Source organism: Dermacentor andersoni, chromosome 9, assembly GCF_023375885.2.
Source record: "Dermacentor andersoni chromosome 9, qqDerAnde1_hic_scaffold, whole genome shotgun sequence".
Lineage (NCBI taxonomy): Eukaryota > Metazoa > Arthropoda > Arachnida > Ixodida > Ixodidae > Dermacentor > Dermacentor andersoni.
In genome coordinates, this window is record NC_092822.1 from 95,609,605 (window position 1) to 95,637,105 (window position 27,501).

Here is a 27,501-nt window from a genome sequence, read left to right on the forward strand (position 1 = left end):
GAACCAGCTTAAAACTAAACGAGTATGTAATATTCATTAGTAGCGCGCAAGGAAGTAAAAAGTGAAGTTGTGGTCAAAGAGTTCTCTCTGCTTCTTCATGTCTACGCAGGCCACACCAAACATGTTTACTATAATTAATACTGCCCTTGTATGTACAAGCATAATTTCCTGTAAAAAGCTTGTTACTATCGCATTTACTGCTTAGACTTTGTGGCGAAACTGACTTGTTTTTGCGTACATCAATTTCTTTTGATGAGCTTCCTATCCCAAAACGTGTCAGCTTCTTTTTAGGCCATCAAAGAGATCGTTCACCAGTAATGTGAACTGCGCTGTTGCATCACAGTTTTCAAGGCCGGGGTGTTGAAGTCTTCTGTGCATGTTTAGGCCAATGTCGGTGCTTTGGCTGAAAAGCTGCAAAGAACGCAACAATTTTAGACATGTTCTGCTACGCATGCAACAATTTCACCATAACTTAAGAGCAACAAGAATGTGTGCAATTACACCTGCCTGAACAGCCAGCCGCACATTCATTTTTCTCAAAGTGTCGGGGTTCACATGCTCTCTTGTCAGTTTTGGTACTACACGGAGCTGCTGCTCGCTGTTGACCTCCTGAAGTATACAGTAACGGTCATAGTTGATTTTATGTTCGCCATTCTGTAAAGTAAAAAGATGATTGAAATGTTGGAGCTGATATTTTGTGATCACGATAATTTTGTTACAAGCTAACATAAATAAGCGGATACCTACCATGCCGTACTTGTGACGAAGCAGATGATCTGTTATGCACTTCACAATGTGAGACACACCACAGAGGAAGTATAGACTGCTGTCTGGAATACAGGGATATTCAATTTTGTGCTTAGGTGCTTGAGAGCTGCTTGTCACACCAAATTTTGATCACATTCACTTGTTTGTGCTTGCTCCATCGCTTATCACGGCTATCACTGTAGCATTTTGTTTATGAAGCTCTTTGACGGCTTTCCAAACCAACGTTGCGAGGACTCTTTCAGGAGATGCATTTTTTGTAGCGAAGCTGGCGATTGGCAGTACCCACGAATGAAATGGGGGCACAAACGTAAGCACAAGTGCATGATCTGCCACGGCTGTAGATTTCTGGTCATCTACTTTACATGTTTGCTTGTTGAATGTGATAGCTTGGCGCACTTTCATTTCCACTAGTATGAGGATTCCACAGCAGCTTACTCCTTTTGTTTCATAAGTGCACCAATGCTGTTAAGCGAAACCTTGTTAAAACCGAACTCTCAAGGCATTCCATTGATAATTTGTTTAAGGCGCGATCACGTAGGTAGTGGGAAAATATTCATCTTTGACATCAGCCTATAAGCAGCAGAGCTTGATATCTTAAGAGGGAGGTAAGTCATCAACCAGTCGGTTTTATAGCGCTTTCCTCTCGCTGATTTGCTTTAGAAGCTTTCAACACTGCATGAAGAGCAAGCTGTTGCGCTTGAGGAAGACACATTTGAAAGCCCTAATTTCTTTTTTGGATTTCTCGCCGAAAATTGTAGCCCTTATCACTCTTTCTTAGTTAGGTTTTTATTTGTTAGACGTACCCTTGGGTGAGGCTTGATTCGTTCCTCAGATTTCTTTTTTTTTTTTTTTCCCGTGCTCGGATATTTTTTCTTGTGCTCTTGCACAGTGGGCAGAAGCTTTCCTGAGACAGCCTAAAGCATTTTGTGCTCCTCCACCGGTCCTGGGTCTTGAAAGATGATGTTGCTGCCGAAATGAAGGGGAATAAACCACAATGACAGCCCGTGCACACTTTTAGGTTGCTAACGCAAGTGAGAAATGCGGATAGTTTCTTCAAGCTTGAGAATTTTACCGGTTCTCCTGAACCATATTCGTTGTAGACGCACGGAGGAACAAGCCTTCCGCATAAGCTGAGTGCAACAGTGAAGTCTTTCCTCATAACCACGGCCCTGTCCATCACAACAATACCACTGTCTTCGTCAACTTTGAAGAATCATGAGCTGGACACTCCAGGACTCGAAACTTGAGTGCTCTTGGAATGCAGGCAACGAAAATGCTTCCTCTGAACACATCTCTAGAACGGAAGGGACCTCAGTTTATTTAGCATTACTGTTTTTTATGTTTACATCACGTCGCCATCACTTGCCGACTTACGAACATGACAATTTACTGTTGCTCTTAGCTTCGAAGGTCTTCTTCTGGGCTTTGGTGCTTTTGCTTTCGATAGGTGCGCAGGAATGATGGCGAAAATAAGTCACTCTGCACCCACCTTAAGCGTCTACCTGCCACGTGGAATCTTAAAAATGCTGCCTTTAACGATGTGCTAGTAGAAAGTTAAGTCCTCGGCACGTTAAGTGCTGCCGACTGCACGTTTTCTCTTGAGAAGCATATCCACTTTGGCAGCCCAGCGCGCTGCATGTCGGCACACAGACTCTTTGTCAAACTCGGCTTACAACACAATGCACGTGATCTCCAAGTCACATACCTATATTCCAATTTATAAATCAACGATAACACCAAAGGAACTTTTTCGGAGTGCACGCCGGCGACAGACAGCCTAGACAAACACCAAGAAAAGCACTGAACGTGCCCGCCGACAGCCGGCGGCTCGATCCCTACGCGACGCCAGCGCCATCTCTGAAGGGATAGACGAGTTGGAGCCGCCTCCTAAGCAGACTTATCCAACTGACCTAATCTACCAACGTTGGGTGCGGCCGGTATTTGTATTTGCACCGGTATTTGGAGTTTCTGGCGTGGACAAAGCGCAGTAGCAGCTGTGAAGCAACAAAAGCAAAGATGTGGCGCGGCGCCGTATCTCCTGATGCCTGTGGCACAAAGCAAGTTCCGCGTCTAGTCCCAGGGTTCTACAAGGAAAAGTCAATACACAAGAAAGTGAACGAGGAAACACCGCCGCGGTAGCTCAATTCGTAGAGCATCGCACGTGAAATGCGAAGGTTGTGGGATCGTCCCGCATCTGCAGCAACTAGTTTTTTCATCCACCTTCATTTCCATTATTTATCGTTTCTTTATGTTATTTATTAAGCACAAGTCATTTTCCCTTTGATGTCCTTGGTGACAGTGTTTGTTGACTTCTTATGATGTGTGCACACAAATGTTATTCGAGAAAAAGTGCGATGTTATCAGGTGTTTTGTCACAGAAACGCGGAACGAAAGTATGGGCAGGTGTACGTATGTGGTGGTTCTCAGGGAAATGTGCTGGCAGGGCTAATAATTTGACGATAGAAACTGCGCGACCAGTTTCTACATGAGGTTGAGACCCGTATGTAACAGTTACATTTATCCTTTTCGGTTATTTGAGGAGAGTAATGGTAACCCTTAGATTTTTTTTTTTTTTTGCAGAGGATGGCCTGGTGCGCCTCCTCGGGCGCTGCATGAAAAAAATTACACGGGCGGGTCGGCAGGAGCGACGTCTGATGAAATGTCTAGAGGTGAAGAAGGACGCACCGGAGGACTTGAAGAAGGAAGTACGGGACCGGCGCAATGCGCTGTTGAGCAGCATTGAGGAAGTCCTGAACTACCAAGGTGAGTTACATGTTCAGGAGTAACTTGTATGAAATTTGTATAATGCACAGCAGAAAATGTAACCCCAAAATATTGCATTTCAAACATTTTTCTGGCCACGTACGCATAACCTCTTTAATGGGACCCTGAAATGATTTTTTTATTGTGCACAAGGATATGCGTTCTGAACATTTGACCTTAGCCTGCATACACGTTCAGTGACAACACCGTAAGAATAGGCTAGGTGGCTGAACGAAGGCCGTCCAGGCGGAAAAATAGGCTGTGCATGTATTGCGTAGCGCTCGGCAGATGGCGCCACAGACACAAGGGCCTTGGTTTTGAAGCAGAAAAGCAGGGCGAGAGTTATTACGGATGTGAAAAGCGTCATAAAACGTTCTTCGTATGTTATTCCAGCTTGACACGGAAACTTGTTTGGATTGAACGAAGCATACGTTTAAGGAGACTAAGCGTGCTCCGATAGCCATGTAGTGCACGCTCTCATCCATACCGGTATAGGAGCTTGTCGCAATGAGGCCAGCGCAACGGTAGTCGGCTACAATACCTACCTCACCCACAGAACTTACCATGATGAGATGCCAAAACCTCCCCGCGAAAACTAGTTTTACGTGTAATGTAACCTACATAAGCTCGCAGTTAAATTGTAATGCGCTGCAAAACAGCTTTCCAGTGTGGCTATTCGAAGGCCGCATTTTTTAACAACCGAAGTTTAGGGTTCTGGTAGAGGTGGTTGTGATGTTAGTGTACAGGACGGACTAGCCTTGGCTTGTCGGCATTTGCCAATTTGTCAATCATATGGACGACTGTCATTTAAAAGCCAGGGACGCAAAAGCAGTAAAGTTTTGTGCAGATTGACATTTATTTGACAAATACGGAGAGCATGCCATCAATGAATTATTCGTACAAGCATTTACGTTCCATAAACAAAGTGGACACTGGCACGCATTTCGCACACACGAGGAAGTTAATGGCGCCCATCATTTATTTGAGCAAATTAAACGTAGAGTTTTCACTTACTGAAGCTTCAACAGCTTTTGCAGCTCCTGCGACTTATTTTTTGCCTCAGATTTCTGTTTGCAGAACTGCCTCATTCTCATGGCTACATATCTGTGTAGCACGCCAGCAATAACTTCTTTTTATGATTGGCACAGGAGAACTGAAACTTGTGCTTATCAAGCATGTTGTCCAATGTTAATTCATCGGCATTTCTGAGAGCCGCATGCTTGTGGAATTCCATCTCCTTTGCATGAAGCAACTGAAAAAGACATCGCTTTGGGTGCAAAAGCCCTCCCCAGGTTTTACACAGAACAACGCTGCTTTCCGGCTGATGACGAAGTGCTCTTTGTTCCGATAATCCTTCACTGCGTTTTGCACACGTTGTGCTTTTCAAGTACTTGCGGCATATAAAACCAGCTAAATAATAAATTATGCAATCTGCAGCTGCCGGTGCTTCATGCAAGTTGTCGAACACGTTGTCATCTTCCTTTTCAGCAGCAACGAGGCCATCTAGCGTCTCTTTGAGTTTCTTCAGGTGTTCTTTTGACTGGACACTGTCGCCAAAAGCAAATTAAAAATTTTTGAGTGTAAGTACAGGTGCACCTTGCCGCGATTCATTTTCAACGTGAGTTTCCAAATTTAGGGGATTTAATCAAACTGTAAACTGACACCATGTTGTAAAGCTGCAGAAATGCGGGCATAGATGTGTGGTCATTTTGGCCACCAGCCTGTCTGATAATCCCAAAGAAGCGTACTAACACGCCTTGGTTAAGTTTTCCAGTTAAAACACATTTGAAACCGCACTCCTTTAGCAGGTATCGTTATAGTTCCAGTGCGGACAAAATAGTCACACGAAGGCCCTCAGCGGTTTGCTCGGTTAGGCAACTTGCTCTCGATGTTTTTCCTTTTTCCCATATATTTGAGAAATGCACCGACGACGCTAGGACCCTCAAATCTCTGCTGCCAACAGTGATGCTTTCCTTTGGATGGTTTCCGGTGAGAGCATCAAAAAGATTGCTAAACCTTAGTGTGAATTCTGCTGTTCCCTTGACATTTTCGAGCACTTTTGTGCCTCACTTCGAGTAGAACACCGAGCCTTTCGCTACACTCTGGCTGAACAACTGAGTGGCCAGCTTCAACCGCATTTTTTTCGGTCGTTAAAGGGTTGAGGTGGAACAAAGCTATTTGAGGCAAACATGCAAATTTTCCGGCTGTTTATAGTCCCCCATAAACAGCCTGTCAAAATGTACCCACTCAACGCGATCGCCATTTACGCACAACACTTTCTGTGAAAGTAAACGGTTTCAAAGGCATTTCATCAGATAGGGTGCGTCAGAAAACACATATACATTGCGTTTCTCACCAATTGGATGACTGAAGTAGTTCCGGGACTGTTGCAATGCTCCAGTGATGCCGAACTCCTTCTACATTGCACGGTTCGTATTTGCGCCATCACAGGCGACCATGCCGTTTAAGACTCCCGCGTATTCAAGCAAAAGTATTGCAAACACTGCTATCGGCTGAGAGTGCTTGTTGCCAAATGACCGAAAGGGAAATACAAGCCCGTGGTCAGCAAGGTCGTCGCGGACCGTTGAAGAATCTCCATAATCAGTGAAGCCACTGTATGTCATCGTCTTCGAACGAACTCGAATTTCCTTTCGAACGCGCATTTCATTGAAAACAAGTATTCCATGGCGTTCAAAATTGTCTTTAGTGGGCATCTTCTTCTCAAGGGCTGTGAAAAACCTCTTGTCAAAGCCACACCTGACTCATGCACAGGTTCTTGCGCGCTGTCGTAACGCAAGGAAGTGGGAGCACCTCATTACCTCGCAGGAACGAGTATGCAGATCGGCTACGTATGTGCAACAGCAAGCACATCAGAAGCCAATCCTCTGTTTACTGCTGCTTTTTTTGTTCGTCAACCTCGCTGCTGCTACACACTCCTTTAGCGCAGTCAGCTGAGCACTAGGGAGATCTATTGTGTGTACTTTCTCACTCAATTCTTCTTTTGACATTTTTTGCATGTGGATATGACCTTCTGCAAGCTCCACCGACATTTTTTAAAGCTGTTTAGCAGACGATGTTTGGACCTTTTCAGAGCATAATTTTCCCGGCGCAGTGCTGCAACTTTGTCCTTGCTCTGGTATGAAGTCAACGGACGCGTACCTGAAGGCCTATGCCTGCACATTCATTGATCTGTTTTTTCTGGTGCATTCGCAGGACGTTTGAAAGGCCGGAACATTTGTGACATACCAATAAGTTCGAGCCACTGGGGTGAAGAACAATAGAGCATCTCTTGTGCCGCCATTTCTGGTTGTTGTCGAGATATGCCCACTTTTTATTTCGACGTGCCGATACTCCAGAGTGCTCGGTCCACCATTGCACAGTTTCGTCTTATCAACATGTTTCGTCTTATCAACATGCTCAACGATAGCCTTAACGTCATCCATAGTTGTTAAAAGTACCTTCATACTGCACTTCATACTTCATCTGCCTTTGAAACTGACCTGCGCATCACGGTTGTTTGCCAGCATATCTTCATGAAGTTCAACAATTTTTGTGGTTACCAAGGAAGATGCGGGGCTCACTGGCGATAGGCATGCATCTGACAGTAAACGGCTTTCAGGTTTTTTGGTGCGCTTCAGCTGGGAGACGACGACGCTTTTTACTTCTCCAAAGCCGAGCAGGTGGTATCCCGATGAGTTTAACGGAAGGAAAAGCCGTGGTAAATCGCCGAGCAAGCTTGCGAATGCGAGCGTATGCAGATTTTAGGGAGGAGCTAGACCCAGCAGACGGAGGTATTTTATGACGTTTGCTCTTCAAACGCATTCATGTCGTGCTCCGGTGCACTCGGCAACGCTTCAAAAGAGCTTCCATTAACGCCACCACTGTCATTCCTACACGAGGCGTCTCACTCGTTATGATCTTTTGATGCAGCGCATCGTCTGTTCGACTGCGACCGCGGTTGTGTTTCCGCCATGCGCTTCCTTGTTTTCACTGTTTTCGATAGGTAAGCCGGGCAGTCGGGAAATCTTGTGGGAGCACCATCGCCGCCAGTGATGCCTTTCGCGGAGCACTCACCAAGGCGTGCCTTTTGTAGTGCGCTGTCCATGTCTTGGACACAAGATGAGGCTCGAAGTGCTTTTCCCCGACGTGATCATTCGGCTGAAGGACTCGATCCTTCCTTCGGATAGCTCGACACCAAAGGTCAATTTCTCTGTACAGCCTTTGTAACCCGTTCTGGAGCGGGGAACAAAATGTTTCCTGCCCATCACAATCGCATGTGCACGCCTGACACCAGAAAAAGAAACGCCGAGCCGTATTGAGATAGGAGCGAGCTGCGCTAACACAGCAAACGTAAGCCTGTGACATCGCCACGCCATCTGTCATACACAAGTGTTGGGACAGTGCCGCGCCATGTGTAACGGCCGCCATTCGCACAGCTAGCCTATTGCACCGTGAGTGAGAATAAAAAAAACACCGATGGACTCCTTTTTTTTTGTGAAAGGAAAACGCATGAAACAGGGGACTCGGACAGTCTGGTAGAGCATTTTGTGAAACAGAAATAGTGAAGGACAAAATACACAGTACAGGATAAAGAGGCACGCAAGAAACGTGTACTCCTGCAGTGGGGCTCTTTTTATTTGGATAGTTTCGTTTTCGAAGATTCCATACCACCATGACCAAGTTTTGCACTATTAGAAGGAACGTGCAGTGCACGTGCCCCCTTACTGCATTTTGTGTTTTTGTGCTGTGCCTGTTCTGTCCTTTAAAAAAGCATGTCTATAGCTCCAGCAGATTTATGCGTTAACAATCCAGTTTGTCCATTAACTGCGGAATGCCAGATCCATAAGGAGAATGCTCTTCTGCATTTGCATCACACAAAACTTCGCACTAGCTTGACTACACAGCGGTTAAAATATGCACATAGCTGCTTATCATACAGACATACCTTCTCGTGATCAGATGTTTGAGATAAAAACCTGCACAAACAAGAGGGAGGAGTACTTTCCACAGTGCATTTCAACAGCTATCGGTGATAAAGTAGCAGAGGGCTCACTGTTCTAACGAAAGATGTGTTTAGAAGGGGCTGGAGCCGTTAAACACATTATAGGACATAGATGCCTTTCGTCTTGGTTTAGGTGCTCTTCTGCTACTAAAGAATGAAGAGGGACAATACCATGCTGTGTTGCACCTGAGGAGGTCATTCAAACCTGCAGAGCTCAATTATTCCTCTACGATGCAGCAAGCTCTAGCAGTTCAGTGAACATTAAAAGATTTGCAACCGTACTTTATTAGCCAGATTTCAACGTAATATTTACCACCATGCATCTTGGTCGGTTTCGCACGCAAAACAAGGACATCACTGCCTCCTTCACAGGTCCCATTTTTTTGCAAGAGTTTGATGTTGACGTTATTTACAAATCGGGAGTTTTACTTAGTTCACCAGATTATTTATCAAAAAGGACACATATCAAAAAGGACACGACACCGTTGCACGCAGGATGCTCATCGCTTTCCTAACCTTCCAGATGCTGCCGTACTGGTTTTGTGCTTGTACATGCCGTACCCCGGAACCCCTTCTGAAAACCGGATCGCCTTCCCTGAAGCCACCACAACCCTGGGCTACCCGTCTGCCTCTCGTCACCGAAGCCGTGAAGACGAGTCCAGTTTTAGCGGCAGAAGCTTCTTTCACCTGGCAACACCCTACGAAGGCGACGTCACCAGTCACATGGTCAAGCCAAGCCGTATTTATTCGACGTGGCAAAGCTGATCAGCTGGGGCACGACACCGTTGCACGCAGGATGCTCATCGCTTTCCTGACCTTCCAGATGCTGCCTTACTGGTTTTGTGCTTGTACATACCGTGCTCCGGAACCCCTTCTGAAAACCGGATCGCATTCCCTGATGCCCCCACAACCCTGGGGTACCCGCCTGCCTCTCGTCACCGAAGCCGTGAAGACGAGTCCAGTTTTAGCGGCAGAAGCTTCTTTCACCTGGCAACACCCTACGAAGGCGACGTCACCAGTCACATGGTCAAGCCAAGCCGCATTTATTCGGCGTGGCAAAGCTGATCAGCTGGGGCACGACACCGTTGCGCGCAGGATGCTCATCGCTTTCCTAACCTTCCAGGTTAATCACTTACAAAATACTAAGGAATTTCGTAGCGACAATTGTTGTCTTCGCGGTGTCGTGCCCCTGCGACTTGAAATGGTGTAGAATTGTGCGTCTGTACTATGAAGCTGTTGCCTTTGCGTTTCTGTCTGATCTAATCCTCTTGCTCTCCGGAGATGTTGAACTTAACCCAGGCGCCGACAGAGAGTTTCATCCCTTTCACAGACGATCAAACAACTAAAAGAAATAATTTCACAAATAGGTACCAATATAAATGAGCTCAGAGAAGCCAACGTTCTCAAAGACAACACAATTGCTGCACTGACAAAGCGTATTTCTGTGCTAGAAAACGACCATCAGGATGAAGTAATTGTGACTCGACATGATGATGCCATCAAAGAGATAGCGCTGCTAAAAGCCGAGAGCACTAACACAAACAACAGAATGCGCCGTAATAACTTGCTTTTCATCGGACTGGAAGACAACGAAAATGAAACATGGAAAGAGTCTGAGGAAAAAATAATCAATTTCTGCGCTAGCAAGCTGGAAATGCATCTAGAGCCAAGCGCTATTGAACGTGCCCATCGCATAGGCAAATACCGTCCTGAAAGAAAGCGCCCGATAATTATCAAGTTGACTCATTTCAAGTCAAAGGAATACATTCTGGCCTGCGGGCGGAAACTAAAGGCAACAAACTTCGCTATACGTGAAGATTTCGCTCCTGCTACTCGCATCGCACGTTCTAAATGGTTAGGTTTCATACGACCACAAAAATGTGCGTTCAAACTGCACGTAGACAAGTTGCTCGTCAACAATAAGCGCTACGACCCTAGTTCTGACAGTGTGATTAAGACAACGCGACCATTCATAAAGGCGCATGGAAACAGCACATCCCAAATAACAGGACACGAAAACGTGCAATGACGGACAACGAAGCCTATCACTTCAACCTCATCCCGCAATCGTCCCTCATCTTTACCTCTCCTTAACATAGCCTTCACTAACATGCGCAGTTTGCTACCCAAACGAGAACAACTTCGCAGCTTCACTCACGACGTCGATGCCGACATCATAGTACTAACTGAAACGTGGCTAAACAGAGACGTAAGAGATAGCGAAATTTTCCCTCCTAATTCCGGCTATGTTCTGCATCGCCATGATCGGAGCAACCGGAGAGGAGGGGGTGTTCTATTAGCTATCAGAAACACCTTCTCATCTTCCCTGATCAGTCGGGATGATAATCTCGAACTATAGTGGACTTGCGCTTACAACGGTGCTGGAAAGACAATTTTTGGCGTGTGCTACAGGCCGCCGGACAGCCATCCGTCATTCTGTGATTCACTCCGTAAAGCACTAACCGACATCACTGACAAATTCTCTAACGCACCTATTCACCTCTTTGGCGATTTCAATTACCCTAACATTAACTGGCCTCTGCTTTCTGTAACCAACAGGTCACCGTTATTCGAAGCTAAACAATTTATTGATCTTATGCTAGACTTCAACCTGCATCAGGTGATATCACGTCCTACAAGAGGAGATAACACCCTTGACCTTATACTCACATCTTGCCCCGATAGCGTAAGGAGCGTTACCACACCACCCGGTCTTAGCGATCACAACCTCATCCATATCTGCATGACAATAGCACTTAAGAAAGTCACCCACAACAAAAATAATAATAGATTACAAAAGGGCGGACTTTGACGCCATAAATAACGAACTCCAAAATTTTTTAAATGATTTTCAGCAGACTTACTTAACAAGAACTGTTGATAGCAACTGGGAACTTCATAAGAATGCATTGCTCAACCTGGAAGCTAGATACATACCAACAGTTCTCGTGAAATCTGGCTCTAACAATGAATGGTTTTATAAACGACTGAAAGCTCTCCATGCTAAAAAGGAAAGGCTTTACCGAAAAGCCAAATTTACAAATAACTCAGAAACAAGGGAAAAATACGAACTGTGCTCTAACCAAAATATTCAGGAGCTGACGATAGCCAAAGATAACTTCTTTAATCATGACCTTCTGACGATTCTACGATCAAACCCCAATAAATTCTGGCGGTTACGTTCAGTAAAGACACATTCTAGACAGATTGAACTAACAGATCCGGATGGTAATGTCATTATTTCTGAGAAATGCGCGTCAGCTCTTAACGACTACTTTACCTCAGTTTTCTCCATCGCTAACGACACTCCCATTGAACCAATACCACCACTCCCAGTAAAATTAATGCCAGACATCAAAATCAACCCTGATGGCATATGTAGCCTCATTAATTCACTCAAACAAAGCACCTCAGCCGGGTGTGATGGAATCTACGCGAAAATACTAGTTAACACCAGTAACATTTCTAGCGAGGTACTACATCTAATATTTACGCAATCCTTAAAGATTGAAAGCTTGCCCGACGACTGGAAGAAGGCCCATGTCGTACCATGTCGTACCGCTCCCGTGCTATAAATTATCGCCCAATTTCTCTGACCAGCATTCCTTCTAAACTTCTAGAACATATCATCTCATCCAACCTAATGTATCACCTGGAATCTATCAACTTCTTTTACCCTCACCAGCGCGGCTTCAGAAAACTATTTTCATGCGAGGCCCAACTCGCCGAGTTCACCCATGAAATTCTACATGTCATGGACCTTCATTTGCAGATTGATGGCATTTTCTTGCATTACTCAAAAGCATTGGACCGCGTTTCCCACAATCACCTACTTCAAAAACTCGCATTTGTTGGAAGCCCATATAGCTTGCTTACCTGGCTTGAACACTTCTTAAAAGGGCGCACACAGTTTACCTCTGCAAGTAACCATAATTCATCTCTTAGCAGCGTAACATCGGGTGTGCCACAGGGTGCTGGTTTATCGCCTCTACTTTTTATCATCTACATCAATGACTTACCTGCTAACATTAAGAATAAATTACGTCTTTTCGCGGAAGACTGTGTCCTATATTCCGCAATCAAAGGCTCGAATGAAATCGCCGCACTACAACAGGATCTCGATTCCATCGCAGTATGGTGCGAGAAATGGTACATGCCGCTTAACCTTACTAAATGCAAAGCTCTGTCATTCACCCGCAACCACAGCTTAACCAGTCACACCTCCGCAATAAATTCAGCTCCTATCGATTATGCCCCGTCTTACAAATATCTCGGCGTTCACATGACATCGACACTATCATGGGCAACTCATGTTGACACCATCTGTTCTAATGCTTCACGTACCCTGGGATATTTAAAACGCAGCCTGAAAGCCGCATCACCAGAAATAAAAAAGCTAGCATATCTAACATTCGTACGTCCTCAGTTAGAATAGGCGTCATCTATCTGGCACCCTTCCCAATCATATCTAACCTATGACATAGAAGCAATACAAAATCGCGCTGCTCGGTTTATAACTTCCAATTACTCTCGTGAAACCAGCATAACCGCACTAAGACGTACCCTTGAACTACCATCACTTGCTTCCCGCCGGATCATCTCTCGCCTCTGCTTGCTTCACACCTTTTATGACCATCCACACTCCAGGCATTCCCTGTTAAATCCACCCTTACGTTCATCCTCTCGCTTAAGCCACAGTCGTCCCATAGCAAACATTAACACCCGATCGTCTGCCATGAACACTTCATTCTTTCCCGATGCTATAACCCATTAGAACTCCCAGAAGATATCGTGTCATGCAATGATCTCCCAGAAGATATCGTGTCATGCAATGACCGTAAAACGTTCCGCGAAATAACCACACTGCTTAATTGCCGATACCACCGACCCTTACTTATTGTTTCTTTACTGTTCTGTACATTTCTTCTAACATTGTTACAAGGATTAAAGCCCTCCCTTATGTAATGCCTCCTGGCCTTTAAGGTGAAAATAAATGAAATGAAATTAAATGAATTGCTAATCAGGCATTGGGTGCGCACGTGCACACACACACACACAATCCCTCTAAGGCGCTCTTTACCTCTACTATGCGACTTGTTTCCCACACTTCACACACACACTTCTTTCCGCTTTGACATCCCTGATGCTAATGCAATAAAATGTACTTGTCGAACATTTAGGCAGTGCTTCAATACCGACATGCTACCACGAGTTCTAACGAAATAATGGTTCGCAACTGCGAAAATTGCGTGAAATTCTATCGCGACAATACATATATCATTCCCTTGCATGCCTCATTCATGAATTTTAACCTTCCGAACATACCTCATGGTTTTGTAAAAGCTGCCGCGAGAATCTTGTGCAATATCTAATGAAAGTTAGCAGTTAATCTGTCAAGATGTCTAGTAGGCAACTTTTACCATAACGTTAGCAGTGCTTCCATATGGCTACTGTATTTTTAAACTACATATGGAATACGCCTTTAAAACATTATTTACTGTCTTTGTGCTTTTTTTGTATGGTAGCCCGCTGACACCCTACACGTCCTGTAATGTATTCCTGATCCTGAGACAAGACGTGTGAGTCGTGTGTGTCCAAACGTACAAGAATTGCATTGTATAGCTCTCTTGATTTTTATAACACGTGAGAATTGTGGTACTGTGTAGGTTTGCCATGCAGAAAGTCAAATGTTACTGAAAGATATTTGCTTTTGTTTCCGATGTGTCAGAATCCGGTGACAGAATTGAATCTTTGCTTTTGTAGAGGGAGCGGAAGTGGCTCAAGAGGCGGCGGCGGCAGCAGCGTCATCCGACGAAGAGGACGCGGCAATCTGTGAGTGCTTTCAATATTGCAGCGCTGGAACCGCAGTCGTAACTGAAACGTATGCCTTAGCAGCCTGCAGGTTTGATTTGCTGCACAGTATGGGTGCAGAAGGAAACTTCATTGCTGTTTCGTCAAATTAGGGTATATAGACGTTGTTCACTTCATCGTATTACCTAACCTGAATTCTGATTCTAGGCTTACTTGTGGTTAAATCTGGCTGGTTCCTGTCCAGAGCGTAAAGCATGACAGATTGTTTCAATGTCTCAAGCAAAATGTTTATTATATTACTACTGCTAGATCATCACAGCCAGCCAACTTTTCATCTGTGCTATGCGGCACCATGAAGGGGTAAAATAACGCTTTCCTTTACATTAATGTACATGACTTCTCTGTTATGACTACTGTTTGTGCTGCAGTTTTTCATCTGATGGTGCATTGAATTCAACTTTGGTGTACCATTGTTCTGGTGCAGCAGTTAATTATTATATCTCTGTTTTCCAAAATTCTTCTTGCAATGTGTGACGCTTTACTTGGGTTTATTTATATCAAGTATTTTAAATTTATGTACCTTACACCTCCTTCTTGGGCAGTAAAAAGGGCTGCAGTACTCGAAATAAGAAGACACACAACGCAGTTTGTACAGGATGCAAGGGATAATTGCCCATTGAAATCTCGAGGTTTGAAACAATGACGGCCTGATTTGGGGGACAAAATTGAAATTAATTAGAATTGACAGTTGGGCGAGTTTGTGCGACAGCAATGTATACAGAGCTGTTCAATGTCAATTTGCAGTTTCATTCTGGGATCGGGGTGATAAGCCAGTTTTCCAATATTGCGCAGCTGTTGCAAAACATCCCAATAAGGTGACAATGTAAATTAAGGTGCCATGAATATTCGACTAACATATGAACGCAATGATACGGTTGTCACAAAAAGACCTCTAATATATATGGGATAAGAACAAGCATTACTTGCTGCACTCAATGCATTGATACGTCCTTTAGGGCATGCTGCACGTGTCACTACATTGTCGACTTGTTTGTTGTGTTCTTGTTTCAACAGACTCATGCACAATGTGTCTTTTGTGAACATAATTGAAATTCACCCACAAAATTAGTGCAGACTTACTCAAGTCAAGGGCCTGCCTCGCGGAACGCTGCCGAATCATCAAAATTATTAGCTTACTCATTCCCAACCCACAGCGCCGCATTCGACTCCCCTTGGATGTACCTCCTCTGCTTCACGCTTTCCTAGTATTCGTGGATTGATGGACCACTGTACATATGGCGGTGCTGTGAGTCTAGACGTGCCCCACTTTCGCTCCAGACTCACAGCACCGCCATTGTCCGAACCTCCGTGTATGATGGTCTGTTCTGTTTCGTGTTTTCGAGCGCACGCCTCACATTGGCTCCCGTTCCCACATTTCATGTCACCCTCATTCCTCGTCGTAACCGAGGTGATCATCAGCGCTCTTCTCTAGCTGCTTGCGTTTCTGCTGCAATCTGTCGTTCGCAGCGCGAGTCTGGCTCTCCCCTTGTCATATAATATAGGTTTCATATAATAATTACTCGAGAGAATTCTGGCGCTAGTGTCAACGGCAGCTGCAGTGGCAGTGGTTGCACCAGCGTGGGAATTATGGGAGGTACAAGGATTTGCCTAATTTCGTCCCTTTGGCTTCAAGCGGCTTGTGACTTCGTAAGCTCGCCATTTTCAACAGTGTACTGTGTAATTGGTAATTAAATAAACATTAACATTGTCCGACAGCAGGATTTGAACACAGTACCTCAATCACAGACGCCGGATATTGAAACCATTAAGCCACAGATGCATGTATCGATAAGCGATGTGAATCACCCTTACGAATTTATCGCAGACATGAGTCACCTTGAGACGTTTCGTGAGTTTCGATTTGCCCACTTCGACAAGCTCAACATTTTCAATTATACTTGCGATTGTATAGATTGCTATGAAATTTACGACAGTAAGATTTATATAGCGTAACATACAAAGCCACAAAAACTTCTGAATTCACAAGCACGAATATGCGGGAAATCCACGTCCTTCCCATCATTCCTATGGCAGGACGACTGCAGCACCAAAGTTTGCACCAGTATATTGTAGGAAACTCTATGCCCCTTGTCCCCGAAAGCCGGATCACCTCTTCAAACCTATCCTCTCGCCCCATTCCTTCGCGCAGCGCCGTTTGGGTTACTCTCGCTGCTACCCTCCACTCCGGCTTCGCCGTCCTTTCTCCCACTGTCGCGGCACGGCAGCGGTGCTGGTGGTGGGCGCGCCTTACCGCTTCGCGCCCGATCCTCGGTTATCCACTCCGTCTCGGCGTCGCGTGGCTGTATGGCTCTCTGCCGCGTCTATCGCTTCCCCGTTTGCGGAGCGCGTTCCTCGGTGTCATATGTCGCCTCTGGCAGTGCTTGCGCCTGGCTGTCCTGCCACCTCCACTCTTGCCCTATACGTCCCCTTACCTGGCGCAGTGCCGTTGCGGTGACTCGAAAAACAATTCTAGCGTTTCGTCCTGTTACTTCTACTTCCCACTCGAAACGTGTACGGCCATATTGAGGCCTGTCTGTCAGTGAAGACTGCGTGACCTCTACTGGATACCCGTGTTCTCCGCCCATTTTCTCATGCCAACTCTTAAGGAAGGATAAATATTTGCTACTCTCCCCCCCCCTCTCCACTACTGTGAACCACTATACGATGGTGCGTCACCAGAGGGGCGACTCGATAGCGGCGGATTGCAGTGTGTGCTACCGAATCCGATACGCAGAACCGCATACGTTTTGTACTGCGTGTTCTGCATGCATTACCAAGAAGCGCAATGGTAGGCCAACTTATTTTCACGTGTCCAGCGCACGCTGGAGGAACGTTTGGAACGAAAGTCGGGAATGTGTAAAGGGAGACTAAAGCGAAACAATAAACAAGTTTAGACTAACGGAGCATTGTTTGAGAACCCTGCAGGCAGTCATTTCAAAAACATTGTTTGATTATTTGATGAGAAAATGAAGTTACAAGTATCAGTATATAATTTCGCGCCGAAACTCCAGTGCCGGTATGTCAGCGTGACGCCAGGGATTGCAAAGTACATTTTTGCATTTGTGCCACGTCGGCTGAATAAAGGTTCCCGAAACTTGCCATGCTTAATATTTGGCTCCTTTAGAACACAATGTAGTCAATCTGTGCCGCTATATATAATTAAGAGGCCCTAGAAGATGCCATCGAAATCGAAGACGTCACAGCCCCCAGGTGCGGGAACTGAAGTAGGCGTCGCCACCGGTATTTCGTTATTGCGCTCTTTCTGGCTTACCAAACGTCCTATCGTTGTAAGAGTGGTATTTTTGGTGTTGTGGAACGGCAATTTAGTGATGCAGATGAAATCACTTTTCACTTTAGTGTCCCTTTAACGCCTCCTTCACCTTCGCCGCGGGTAGGGCCCATATTGCGCCACCTTCGGGAGCGGCCCTGGTAAGGGCAATGCTTGACGCCTGCCTCACCTTCGTCGCGGGTCAGCTCGGCACTACATTATCTTGCACCATCTGCACTATGCATAGATTCACTGCACCGCCATCAATGCCCCTTTCCTGCATCTTCTCTTGTACACGTATTTCTAATATTCGCAGATTGACGGCACGCTGTTAGAAGGTTTCCAAGTGGGTCGCGGCACCGCCATTTTCTTTCCTTCGCCGTATCTCCTCTGTGTTTTCTAATATTCGTGCATCCGAGGGCCTTTCTAGGAAAGTTTGGAACGAAAGTAAGGGAAGCCTACACTCGCAGGGCCACCGTCAGCGCCCCTTTCCTGTATGTCTTCTGGTTCACGTTTTTCTACTATACGCAGATTCGCGGGACGCAGTAAGAAGGATTGGAACAAAACTGGGGCCGTCTACACTCACGGCACCCTCGTGGTCCTCCTTCCCTGTATATTCACTGCTTCTTTTTTTCCTAATATTTTCGCATCCACAGCACGATGAAGAAAGGTATGGAAGAAAAGCGGTGGAGGTTTAGGCTAACAAAGCAATTAATGTATCTCCTTTGTGTCTTTCTAGTATTTGCGTATGCACGGTAACGCTGGAGCAGGTTTGGAAGCAAAATGAAGAAATCGAGAGTCGCAGCACCCCAATTAGCCCCCTTTCGTGTATATTCTCTGTTTAATATTTTTCTAGTATTTGCGCATCCAGGGCAATGCCGAGGGCTGGTTATGAAGGAAAGTGGCGGGATGTTCAAACTCACGGTGCCAACACTGTTCCAGGTTTTCCTAGTGCTCCCGCATTCACTCCAACGCTAGAGCAGGTTTTTTCGAATAAAGATAGGCGAAGTCCAGACTCAAATAGATGTGCTTGACTCCCTATCTTTGTATATTCTTTGTTTGGCAGACTTATTATGGTGCTGTGCTTCGCTCCCCTTCCCTCTATCTCCTCTGCTTCGTGTTTTTCTTGTATTCACATATCTTGGCGGCAGGTGTTGAAGGAAAGTGGGGGCAGTCCAGACTTACGTTATGGAATTTGGACCCTCTACCCTTTATCTTCTCAATTTCGTGTTTTCCCACTATTTGCACATCCATGGCACGCTGGAGGAAGGTTTGGAAGGAAAGTGGCGGAAGTTCAGGCTCATAGCGCAGCGTTTTATACTCTCCTTTACTGTACTTCCTTTGCTTTGCATTTTTCTAGAATGTGCGTATGCACGGTAATGCTCGAGTAGGTTTCGAAGGAAAATGGGGAAGTGAAGACGCTTGGCACCCCGTTAGACCTCGTTCCCTGTACATATTGTTTAGCATCAATGAGGCCAGCATGTTCAAAAGGAAAGTGGGTGACGGCCAGACTCGCAGTGCCCGTAGTGTTCTAGATTTGTTAGTGCTCGTGATTCCCTTGCAACGCAGGAACAGGTTTTTAGAAAAAGAACTCAAGGAAGACCAGAGTCGTCGCGCCGTGTTTGTCTCCCTATCTTTGTATATTATGTTTCGCATTGTTCTAATATTCGAGTGTTCGCATCTACATTGGAGCAAGTTTGCTAGTAATTTAGGGGAAGTACAAATTAACAGCGCCGTGCTTGACTCCTTTTCTCTCTATCACTTCTGCTTCGCGTTCTTATATTTACGATAATATGTTTTTATAATATTCGCGCATCTACTGCACGCTGGGAGAAGGTTTAGATGGAAAGTGGCAGAAGTTTAGGCTCACTGTGCAGTGTTCTGCACCCTCCTTTGCTGTATCTCTTTTGTTTTGCATTTCTCTAGTACAGTCTATCCCGCATATATCAAATTATTGCCTATATGGAAGAGTTGAAAAATCCCCTTGGGAATCTCATGCAAAAGTATTGCGCTATTGTTCGCGTATATAGAACTCCCGTGCACCGGCATATCGATGTATCGAACTCCATGGTGAGCCACGCCCCCGCAAGTGTGCTTCTCCTCACAAAGCTCTTGCGATGTTCCCCCGATCTCACGCGCGCCGCCCCGCACTCGGAGGAAAGGGCGTGTGGGTAAAAACCACGTGACGAGGAGCGATTGGGTGTGAAAGGGAGTGGGAGGGAGAAACCATTCTGACCGCAGGCACCCGTTGCCTGTGTTTGGTTGGCTGACACAAAGAACGAGGTCAGTGAGGATATGGTGAGGATGCAGACGGCGCTAGAAGGAAGCAATATGAGGCTTAATCTCTCATACAATCAAGAGGATACAACAGTAGAGCAGCAGCTTCCAGGTTTATTTCATGCGGACGGCATTGTGTTGCTAGCCAACAAGCAAAGTGATTTGCAACGTCTGGCTGTTATCTGCGTACAGGAAGGCTGGAATTTAGGTTTGCAATTTAGCGTGAGAAAATCTGGTTTTATGGTATTAAATGAAAACGCTGAACAGCCAGTGGCAATACAGGGCCGGGAAATAGCTCGGATAAAATAATGTAAATACCTTGGTATATAGATAGACGAATGCACTAGATATATGAAAAAACAGCAAAAAAACAATAGAAGTAAGGGGAAAATAAATGTAGCCATAATAAAACACAGGGCTATGGGGCTGTAGTAGGTACAAAGTGTTCCGAAGTATGTGGAAAAGTGTAATGGTCCGAGGACCTACCTTTGGAAATGTAGTTGTTTGCTTGAAATCAGGGGTACAATCGAGACTTGATGGCAGCCAAATGTCAGTGGGACGCTTTGCGTTGGGTGCTAACGGGAAGACTACAAATAAAGCTGTACAGATTGACATGCACTGTACTAGTTTTGAAGTGAGGGAATCTCACAGTAAAATTGATTATGAGGAATGACTGAGGAATATGAAAGACAATGATTTGGCTGAGAGAGTGTTGAGGTATTTGTTTGTGCAGGAAAAAGCATTGATTCACAGTGGTGGATAAGAACTAGGAAGGTGATCAGCAAGTATGCAGCCTGTTAAGTGAGCAGCACAGAAACTAAGAACGTCGAGCGGAAAGTCAGAGAGGCTGATATAATCTATTGCGGGCCGGCAGTTTTAAGGCTGCCATGATTAACTACTTGACCACTGGCCTCCTTTAAGCTTTGGGTTGAGCGAGAGCAGGAGGAAAGTAATAATTTCCGCAATAGATATTAGTGAGACGCGATTGGAGATTAGTGGAAGTAGGGAAACGACAAAAAACGAAGACTTACAAAAGCATAGTTCGTAATAGGGCGTCAGAAGATAAGAATATTGGAATTCATCATGCTTTTTTTTATTTCGTTTTTAACTTCGGAAGGACTTTACACAGTATAATAGCAACAGCTTGGTGGCGCAGCCCACCGCCTCGTTCTAAAGGGGACTTGCGTAACATCCATCATTCCAACGGTGGGCGCCAAAGGAATTTCAAGCGTTGCCGTTCCTTTGACTCGAACCCCCCCCCCATGCAGTATGCCGGACAGCAGCAGCAGTGGGAAAGCCGAAGGAGGGAAGGATAGCTTTGCTTTAATAAACGAATAAATGAATTAATCAAACATTAAATGCAAATTAAACGTTCTCATTGGCCCCCTTTGGCCTCCTTTCCTCCTGACCTTCTTGGTTCGCTATAACATATGATGGCTTTGTTGGGACTCAAATTGCACAGGCTGGCCAGCCACCATGCTGTAATCAGTTCAGATACTTCTACTTGAACTTGACCTCAAGTATGGGTCGCTTTAAAAAACGTATAAGGAAAATGCTTTAAGTTTGGCCATGAGAGTGGGGAGCCCTACTGCTAACCTTGTAGAACGCATAATATCATGGATGAAAGGAGCGTTCAATACTTTAAAAAGATCTGATAGTTAATCGAGAAACATTTGAGTTTACTATGGATTGCACTTAATGTACCAGCATTTTTTTTTTGCTAAATTTATCACGCTGAGGCGTAGAGCTCATTAGGGACGCTTGAAGACATAGCTCAGAAGGGTACATACTGTAACATTGTCGATTGCTTGATTAATGGTTTTTTGCAATAGGTGTCACTACCTGACGCTTCAAACTGCATCACCCATAATACACTACCAACTTGCTCTCAATTTAAGCTTCGTGGCACAAACATGATTCGTGGTTCTTAAACTACGCTAGTGATGAACTGGAACAGATGCATAGGTAATTTGGTATATTGGATGTGTGCAAACTATAGATGCTGAAATTTAGGTACACATCATGCATATCACGCCTCTGACTTTCATCAAATATATAACTGCTTTTTCATGAAGTTGACCAAGTTGTATGTTGGGCTTGTGGGTACGGCATGGTGGGAGCAAAAGGCGTAGGGCACTAGAAACTGGAGAAAAGGACAGACTACATGTGCATCCGGAACACACAGACCCTCTTTGGAAATACGGTAATTCTTGAAAAAGGCGTCAAGGAGATGATCACGCTTATCATTGAGGCATATCGCATCGCCAGCTTTGGTGATGAGATGGCTGGTAAAGAGTTGGAATTCATGTACCTGGCATGATTTTTTTTTCGCAAAACGACCCATACTGTCACGAGTGGTGCTATCGGGGTACTCAGCACATGTTCTTTGCAGCCGAGTGAAGAGTATGCTGTGATCCCGCAATTTGTGTGGTCGTGGTGTGGCCTCCATCAAGCTATTTCGTGTAGTTCTTTCATTGTAGCATGGAAAGTTTTTTAGGAGCCTCGTATAACTCCTATAAAGGGGCTAAAATTTTTATTTCGCCGATTTCTGCTCGCACACTACAAAATAGTCCGACAAATTGCCATTCACTTGCACGACATTTTTAACAAAGTCAATGAATAGGTAATTTTTGTATGACATGAAAACCTGGAAATAACTTTTGTTTGCGAACAGTAGCGGTTGCTCCATAATTAAACTGTAAAATACCACCACACTAATAAACAGAATAATATATTACTGCATCTTTGGCGCTGCCATGGGATGTTGAGCCATCATCAGTTTATCCCGCACTATGATAACAGCTATGAATAGTACTTTGTCCGACTGTCATTTCGTAGCATATTCTGAAAAATAACTATGGCAGTTGATGACAAGGCTCGTGGTGCAGTCTATTAGGGACCCTTGTCTGTATACCATTTCTTTTAACCAATTGTTATGAACGAATGACAAACTGAAACTGACCGTCTCATTGTTCGTTTATAGCATATACATTTGTTAAATGCGGTTGCATGTGTTGCATGATTTTCTTTGTACCAGAACTTTAATTTAACATGTCTTTGTTGCAGACCCCCAGCTGGCCGACCTCTTGGATGCAGCCTTCAACAAACTCAACACGTGGAAGGGCGCTGCTGTCCGCGCGAGAAACTCCACTCGGAGCGAGGACATGGCCGCTTTGGCGACAGCCAAAAGTGCAGGGCGGCAGGCACTACAAGATCTGCGTGCTGAAATGCAAACCCTGGAACCTGTATAGTGTGTGTGCGTGCGTGTGTGTGTGTGTTTGTGCGTGTGTGTGTGTGCGTGTGTGTGTGCGTGCGTGCGTGTGTGTGTGTGTGTGTTAGTGTGTGTGTGTGTGTGTGTGTGTGTGTGTGTGTGTGTGTGTGTGTGTGTGTGTGTGTGTGTGTGTGTGTGCGTGCGTGCGTGTGCGTGTGCGTGTGTGCGTGTGCGTGTGCGTGTGTGTGTGTGTGTGTGGATGGAACTACGTGGGTCCTGTGTCAGATCTGGTGGAGCACTACTCTGAGGGCTGTCACCGCCTCGTCAACTGCCGCTCGTGCAAGAATCCCGTTGCCAGAATGAGCGTCTTTTGGCTCACTTGCGGGGCGGCTGCAAGTCGGACGTTCTGGCCACGAACCAGGCGCGTCCGTCGTCCGCTAGCGGCGGCCCCGACGGCGACGGTTCTCTGTCCACGCTGCTGAGCACGATAGACAACCTGGAGAATGGTCTGACGAGGACAAATCACCTCGAAGAAACGCTGCGCGAACGGATTAGCGTCGCTGTGCAGCCACCAACGGTTCTCAGTGACAAAGTCACAGGGACAACTCATTGACGGCCGGACACTACCACTGCAGTAGGCACAACTACACAGGCCGGCAGAGAACGACAGCAGCCCGACGTTGTGTCGGCTTCTTCGACGTCTCCGTCCGAAGAGAACGCTACGCCAGTAGCCAACCGTGACGCCGTGGTGGCAGACTCCCCGACCCAATCGAGAGATCAGTCGCCCTCCGAGACTCTCACGAACGGCCTCAATTGTCAGCTCGAGGCTGTGGTCGAGTCAACTACACCTTGAGATGCTGCCGAAGGGCAGCCCAGACCAGAACCGAAAGCCTTTTTCAATTACGTCTGGGTGATCAAACCCCTCCGCAAGTACCGTAACGCGCCCCTGCAGGTCTTCACGAGCAACGTACTCACTGTGGGCGAAAAGGGGTACAGGATGAGGCTGGAAGGCAAGTTCCGCGACCTGTCTTCACCTGTCTTTTCACCTCGGTCCCAGCGATGCCTGTCTCGAATTGCCGTAAAACCGCAAGTGGCGCTTTGTTGTCCTCCACCATAAGCAGCACGCCAGAGACGCGGCCAACACGGTTCTGAAGCGGCCGAAAAAGAAGGATAACGACAGCATTGGCCTTGAGAGGTGTCTGTCCGTCGCGCAAACGCTGCAGTGTCAAGAACAACGAATTGTCAAGAACAACGAATGCAAGGTGCGTTTCATTGTTGAGTGAAGTGCTCACCACCTTTTGCGAAGCAAGACCTGTCGGGATACGACAGACTTCCTTCCAGCCTTTGGACTCTTTTTCTCGAGCGCGGTGACGAAGCATTTTTAGCACACGTCCATCCTTTTTTTTTTGTTATTGCTGCCTTGTCATCGGTCACATGTCGAGAGCATCATATTGTTTGATTTGGTTGTTGGAATGGATGAATATGGCGACTAATGTTGAGTGAATTGCTAATGGTCTTGCTTGCTCTGTCTTTGCCATCGAAAGCACTGGCACACCAGACGTTGCACCAAAGCAGATGAAATGATGCAGAAGTTAGGCGGCAGGCAGGCACTGCTAGTTCAGAAGCTTTCTTTTCTGATCGCCTGAACTAGACTTGCAGATGCAGAGCCATCAGCATAATGGCTAGACTTGCGAGCATGTGGTAAAAGAATTGATTATCTGTAAGCATACATCACTGAAGGTGTACCTTTCATCAGTCGTTTTGTGTGTTTATCACCACCACCTCGTGCAGAGTGCAGTAGCAGGCTCTATTGAACAGATCGCTTGCACTGATGTCGCTGCCACCGTTCTGGCAAAACATTTGCACGCACTAGTCTTATTCTCTATTCTTCGGAAGTGCAGAAGAGACTGAGTGCCTCACCCAAATGGTGGAAGCGACATTATGTGCAAGCCTTCTTTTATACATGTCATCATTTTGGAGGTTGCGGGCAATTATGGATTGATGCACAAGTTGAAATGTTCGGCCTTCCATGGGTTTGTGCTGGGGGTTTTGAGTAAACTGGATCACTCTCTGGTTATGAAAACGTGAGCTTATGTACGGCCACTGCATCTTAGTGGTTTGCTTGCCATATGGTAAGTAATTCTTGCTTCAGTGGAGTAATTGGGCCAAATGATGTCACCATCATGTCTTGCTCTTATCTTACCTATATGGGAAACTAAAAACAATAAAAATAATACATTGAACGAATCAGCATAATTGTGGGCTTGGGCATTCGTTGCATCAACTTTTGCTGTATCCTGTGACAGCTAAGGTGGCATTGGCACATGACATCACCAAACGTCACTGATGGGCTCCTGGGGTTTTTTGGCGCCAGGCTTGGTGCCTTGTTGTGCAAATGCCAGCTGTTGTTTCAGTGTTTGTTCGTGCTGTCATGATCTTTGATGCAAAAAATTTTATGCAGCAGTATTAAGCTTCACCATGTTTTGGCTCATGAACAAGGTGTCTTGCTTCTCTGACAGAGTGATGGGCGACATCACTATACCAGACTGCGGCCTCAAGATTGTGTCGTATTGTGTGGTGTATATAATACCTCTAATTGGAGAAGCCATGCCAGATAGTTCCAGTAATTTTGACAAAACATTTCTGAAGAACGTCTTGACATGTGCCACCATGACAACAACTTCCTGCAGGTTGCATTCTCTCACGTATTTGTTTTATATCATTTTCATTCTACTTTCCATATGTTTTCACTGCACAACCGACCCAAATGACTTAAACATCAGCTACACATTTTGCGCTGAATTAAATGTTGTGGGTTGTATTCCCAGTCGATCCCTCCAAAAGTGTAGTAAAAGTGTGAGACGGGACAGGAACCAACTAAGCAAAATCAATGGATGACGTTTTTCAAGGTATTCATTGAAAAAACTTGCAGCCAGAAGGATGCCCGTTTTTTCACTTAGGTGTTTTGCTTGTTACATCGCACAGAAGTTATACCCCAAGGTGATCTACCGTGGGTACGACCTGAGCTGTGTTGCTGCCTTACCTTGGTAAAACTTTATTTTCCCGCAGAATTTCAAATCGCGCAGATAAATCTCTTTCCTTATTTCTTTTCCTTCCACTTTTTAAATATTTTTTTTCAGCTCCATGGTGCATCTGGTGCTTCATTTGTTGTCTCTGTGCCCTGTTTTTAGTTCCTTTGCTTTGAACCATAAACATCTCTTAAGCTTCCTTTTGCATCTGTCTGTTCATTGCACCTGTGAATTGGGAGCGCCACAACAGGACTGCTTTTTTTTTGATGAGGCCGAATAAAACCACAAGGAATGCACCTGTCTCGCATTTGTCTAGTACAAGAAAACAAGCCTTCTGCACAAAAACGAATTTCAATAACTTCAAATGAAATTTAAAAAATTGACACAATTGACACTAAATGAAACCTAGTAGCGGCTTTTAGAGGAGGAGTGGTTAACATACACCATAGAGTTTCTAAATAAACCCTAGAGGGAAATGTGGCGCTAGTGTCTACGGGGGTTCTCATGAGCGTTGCCTCAACCTACATGGGAATGATGGGAAGTACAGGCTTCGGATTGACTTCGGTCTTTAGACTAGTGGCGTTTGCTTCTGGCGCAGTAAACAAAGCTATACTCAAATATTATCTCGTAAAATCTAATTCTATTTCTGCAGTATGTTATATTATGTACAACACGCTACATAAACATTGTATGACTTTGAGATGGAAGCACGGTTTACTATGGTTTATCATCAGGACACACCAAGGTATGCATATTTGTGCGATTCTGTTCTCAATTTAACGCCAAAGAATAATTATTTATTCATTTCTGCAACAGCAAAACAACCGTGCATGTACTTATATAAAAATACTCATCAAGTATTTCTAGAAATAAAAATGTATTGTGAGAAAGAGTTGCGCCCTTGAGCGGAATGCTACAAGTGTCCTGCTACGACGCCTGCTCGCTGCAAACGCGAGACTTTTCTCGCAGACGACAGGCGTGCACTTGCGAACTCTCTCGTTCTTTCGAAAGGTTGCGTCGGCTGTCACGATTGCTGAACGTCTTCAAGTACTTTTAAGCACATCTGCTGCAGTGCTAGCTAGGACGCTAGTGGCCTCCTACGAGTATGCTTCATCATATTTTATATTGGCGTACCGCTTCCGAAGCGTTACAGCGTGGCTTTGCGGGTACCCATTGTGCGACACTAGACTACAGCTAGGAAGCAGCTATCTTTCCTACCACAAGTAAGTTTGTGTTCTAAAAGTCCTAAAACACGCATTTCAATGAGCACATAAACGAGCACACAATGAAGCCCTCAATAAAATTTGATTGT

At 45.4% G+C, this 27,501-nt stretch overlaps 1 protein-coding gene across 1 annotated transcript; it reads left to right on the forward strand.

The window, feature by feature from the left end:
• The first annotated feature begins 358 nt into the window (after positions 1-358).
• On the forward strand, positions 359-26,388 carry LOC129384143 (uncharacterized). The gene is made up of 3 exons (XM_072284253.1): positions 359-3,531; positions 14,297-14,365; positions 23,016-26,388. The coding sequence occupies exons 1-3, from the start codon at positions 3,315-3,317 to the stop codon at positions 23,198-23,200; spliced, it is 471 nt and encodes a 156-aa protein (XP_072140354.1). The 5' UTR covers positions 359-3,314; the 3' UTR covers positions 23,201-26,388.
• Positions 26,389-27,501: the final 1,113 nt, after the last annotated feature.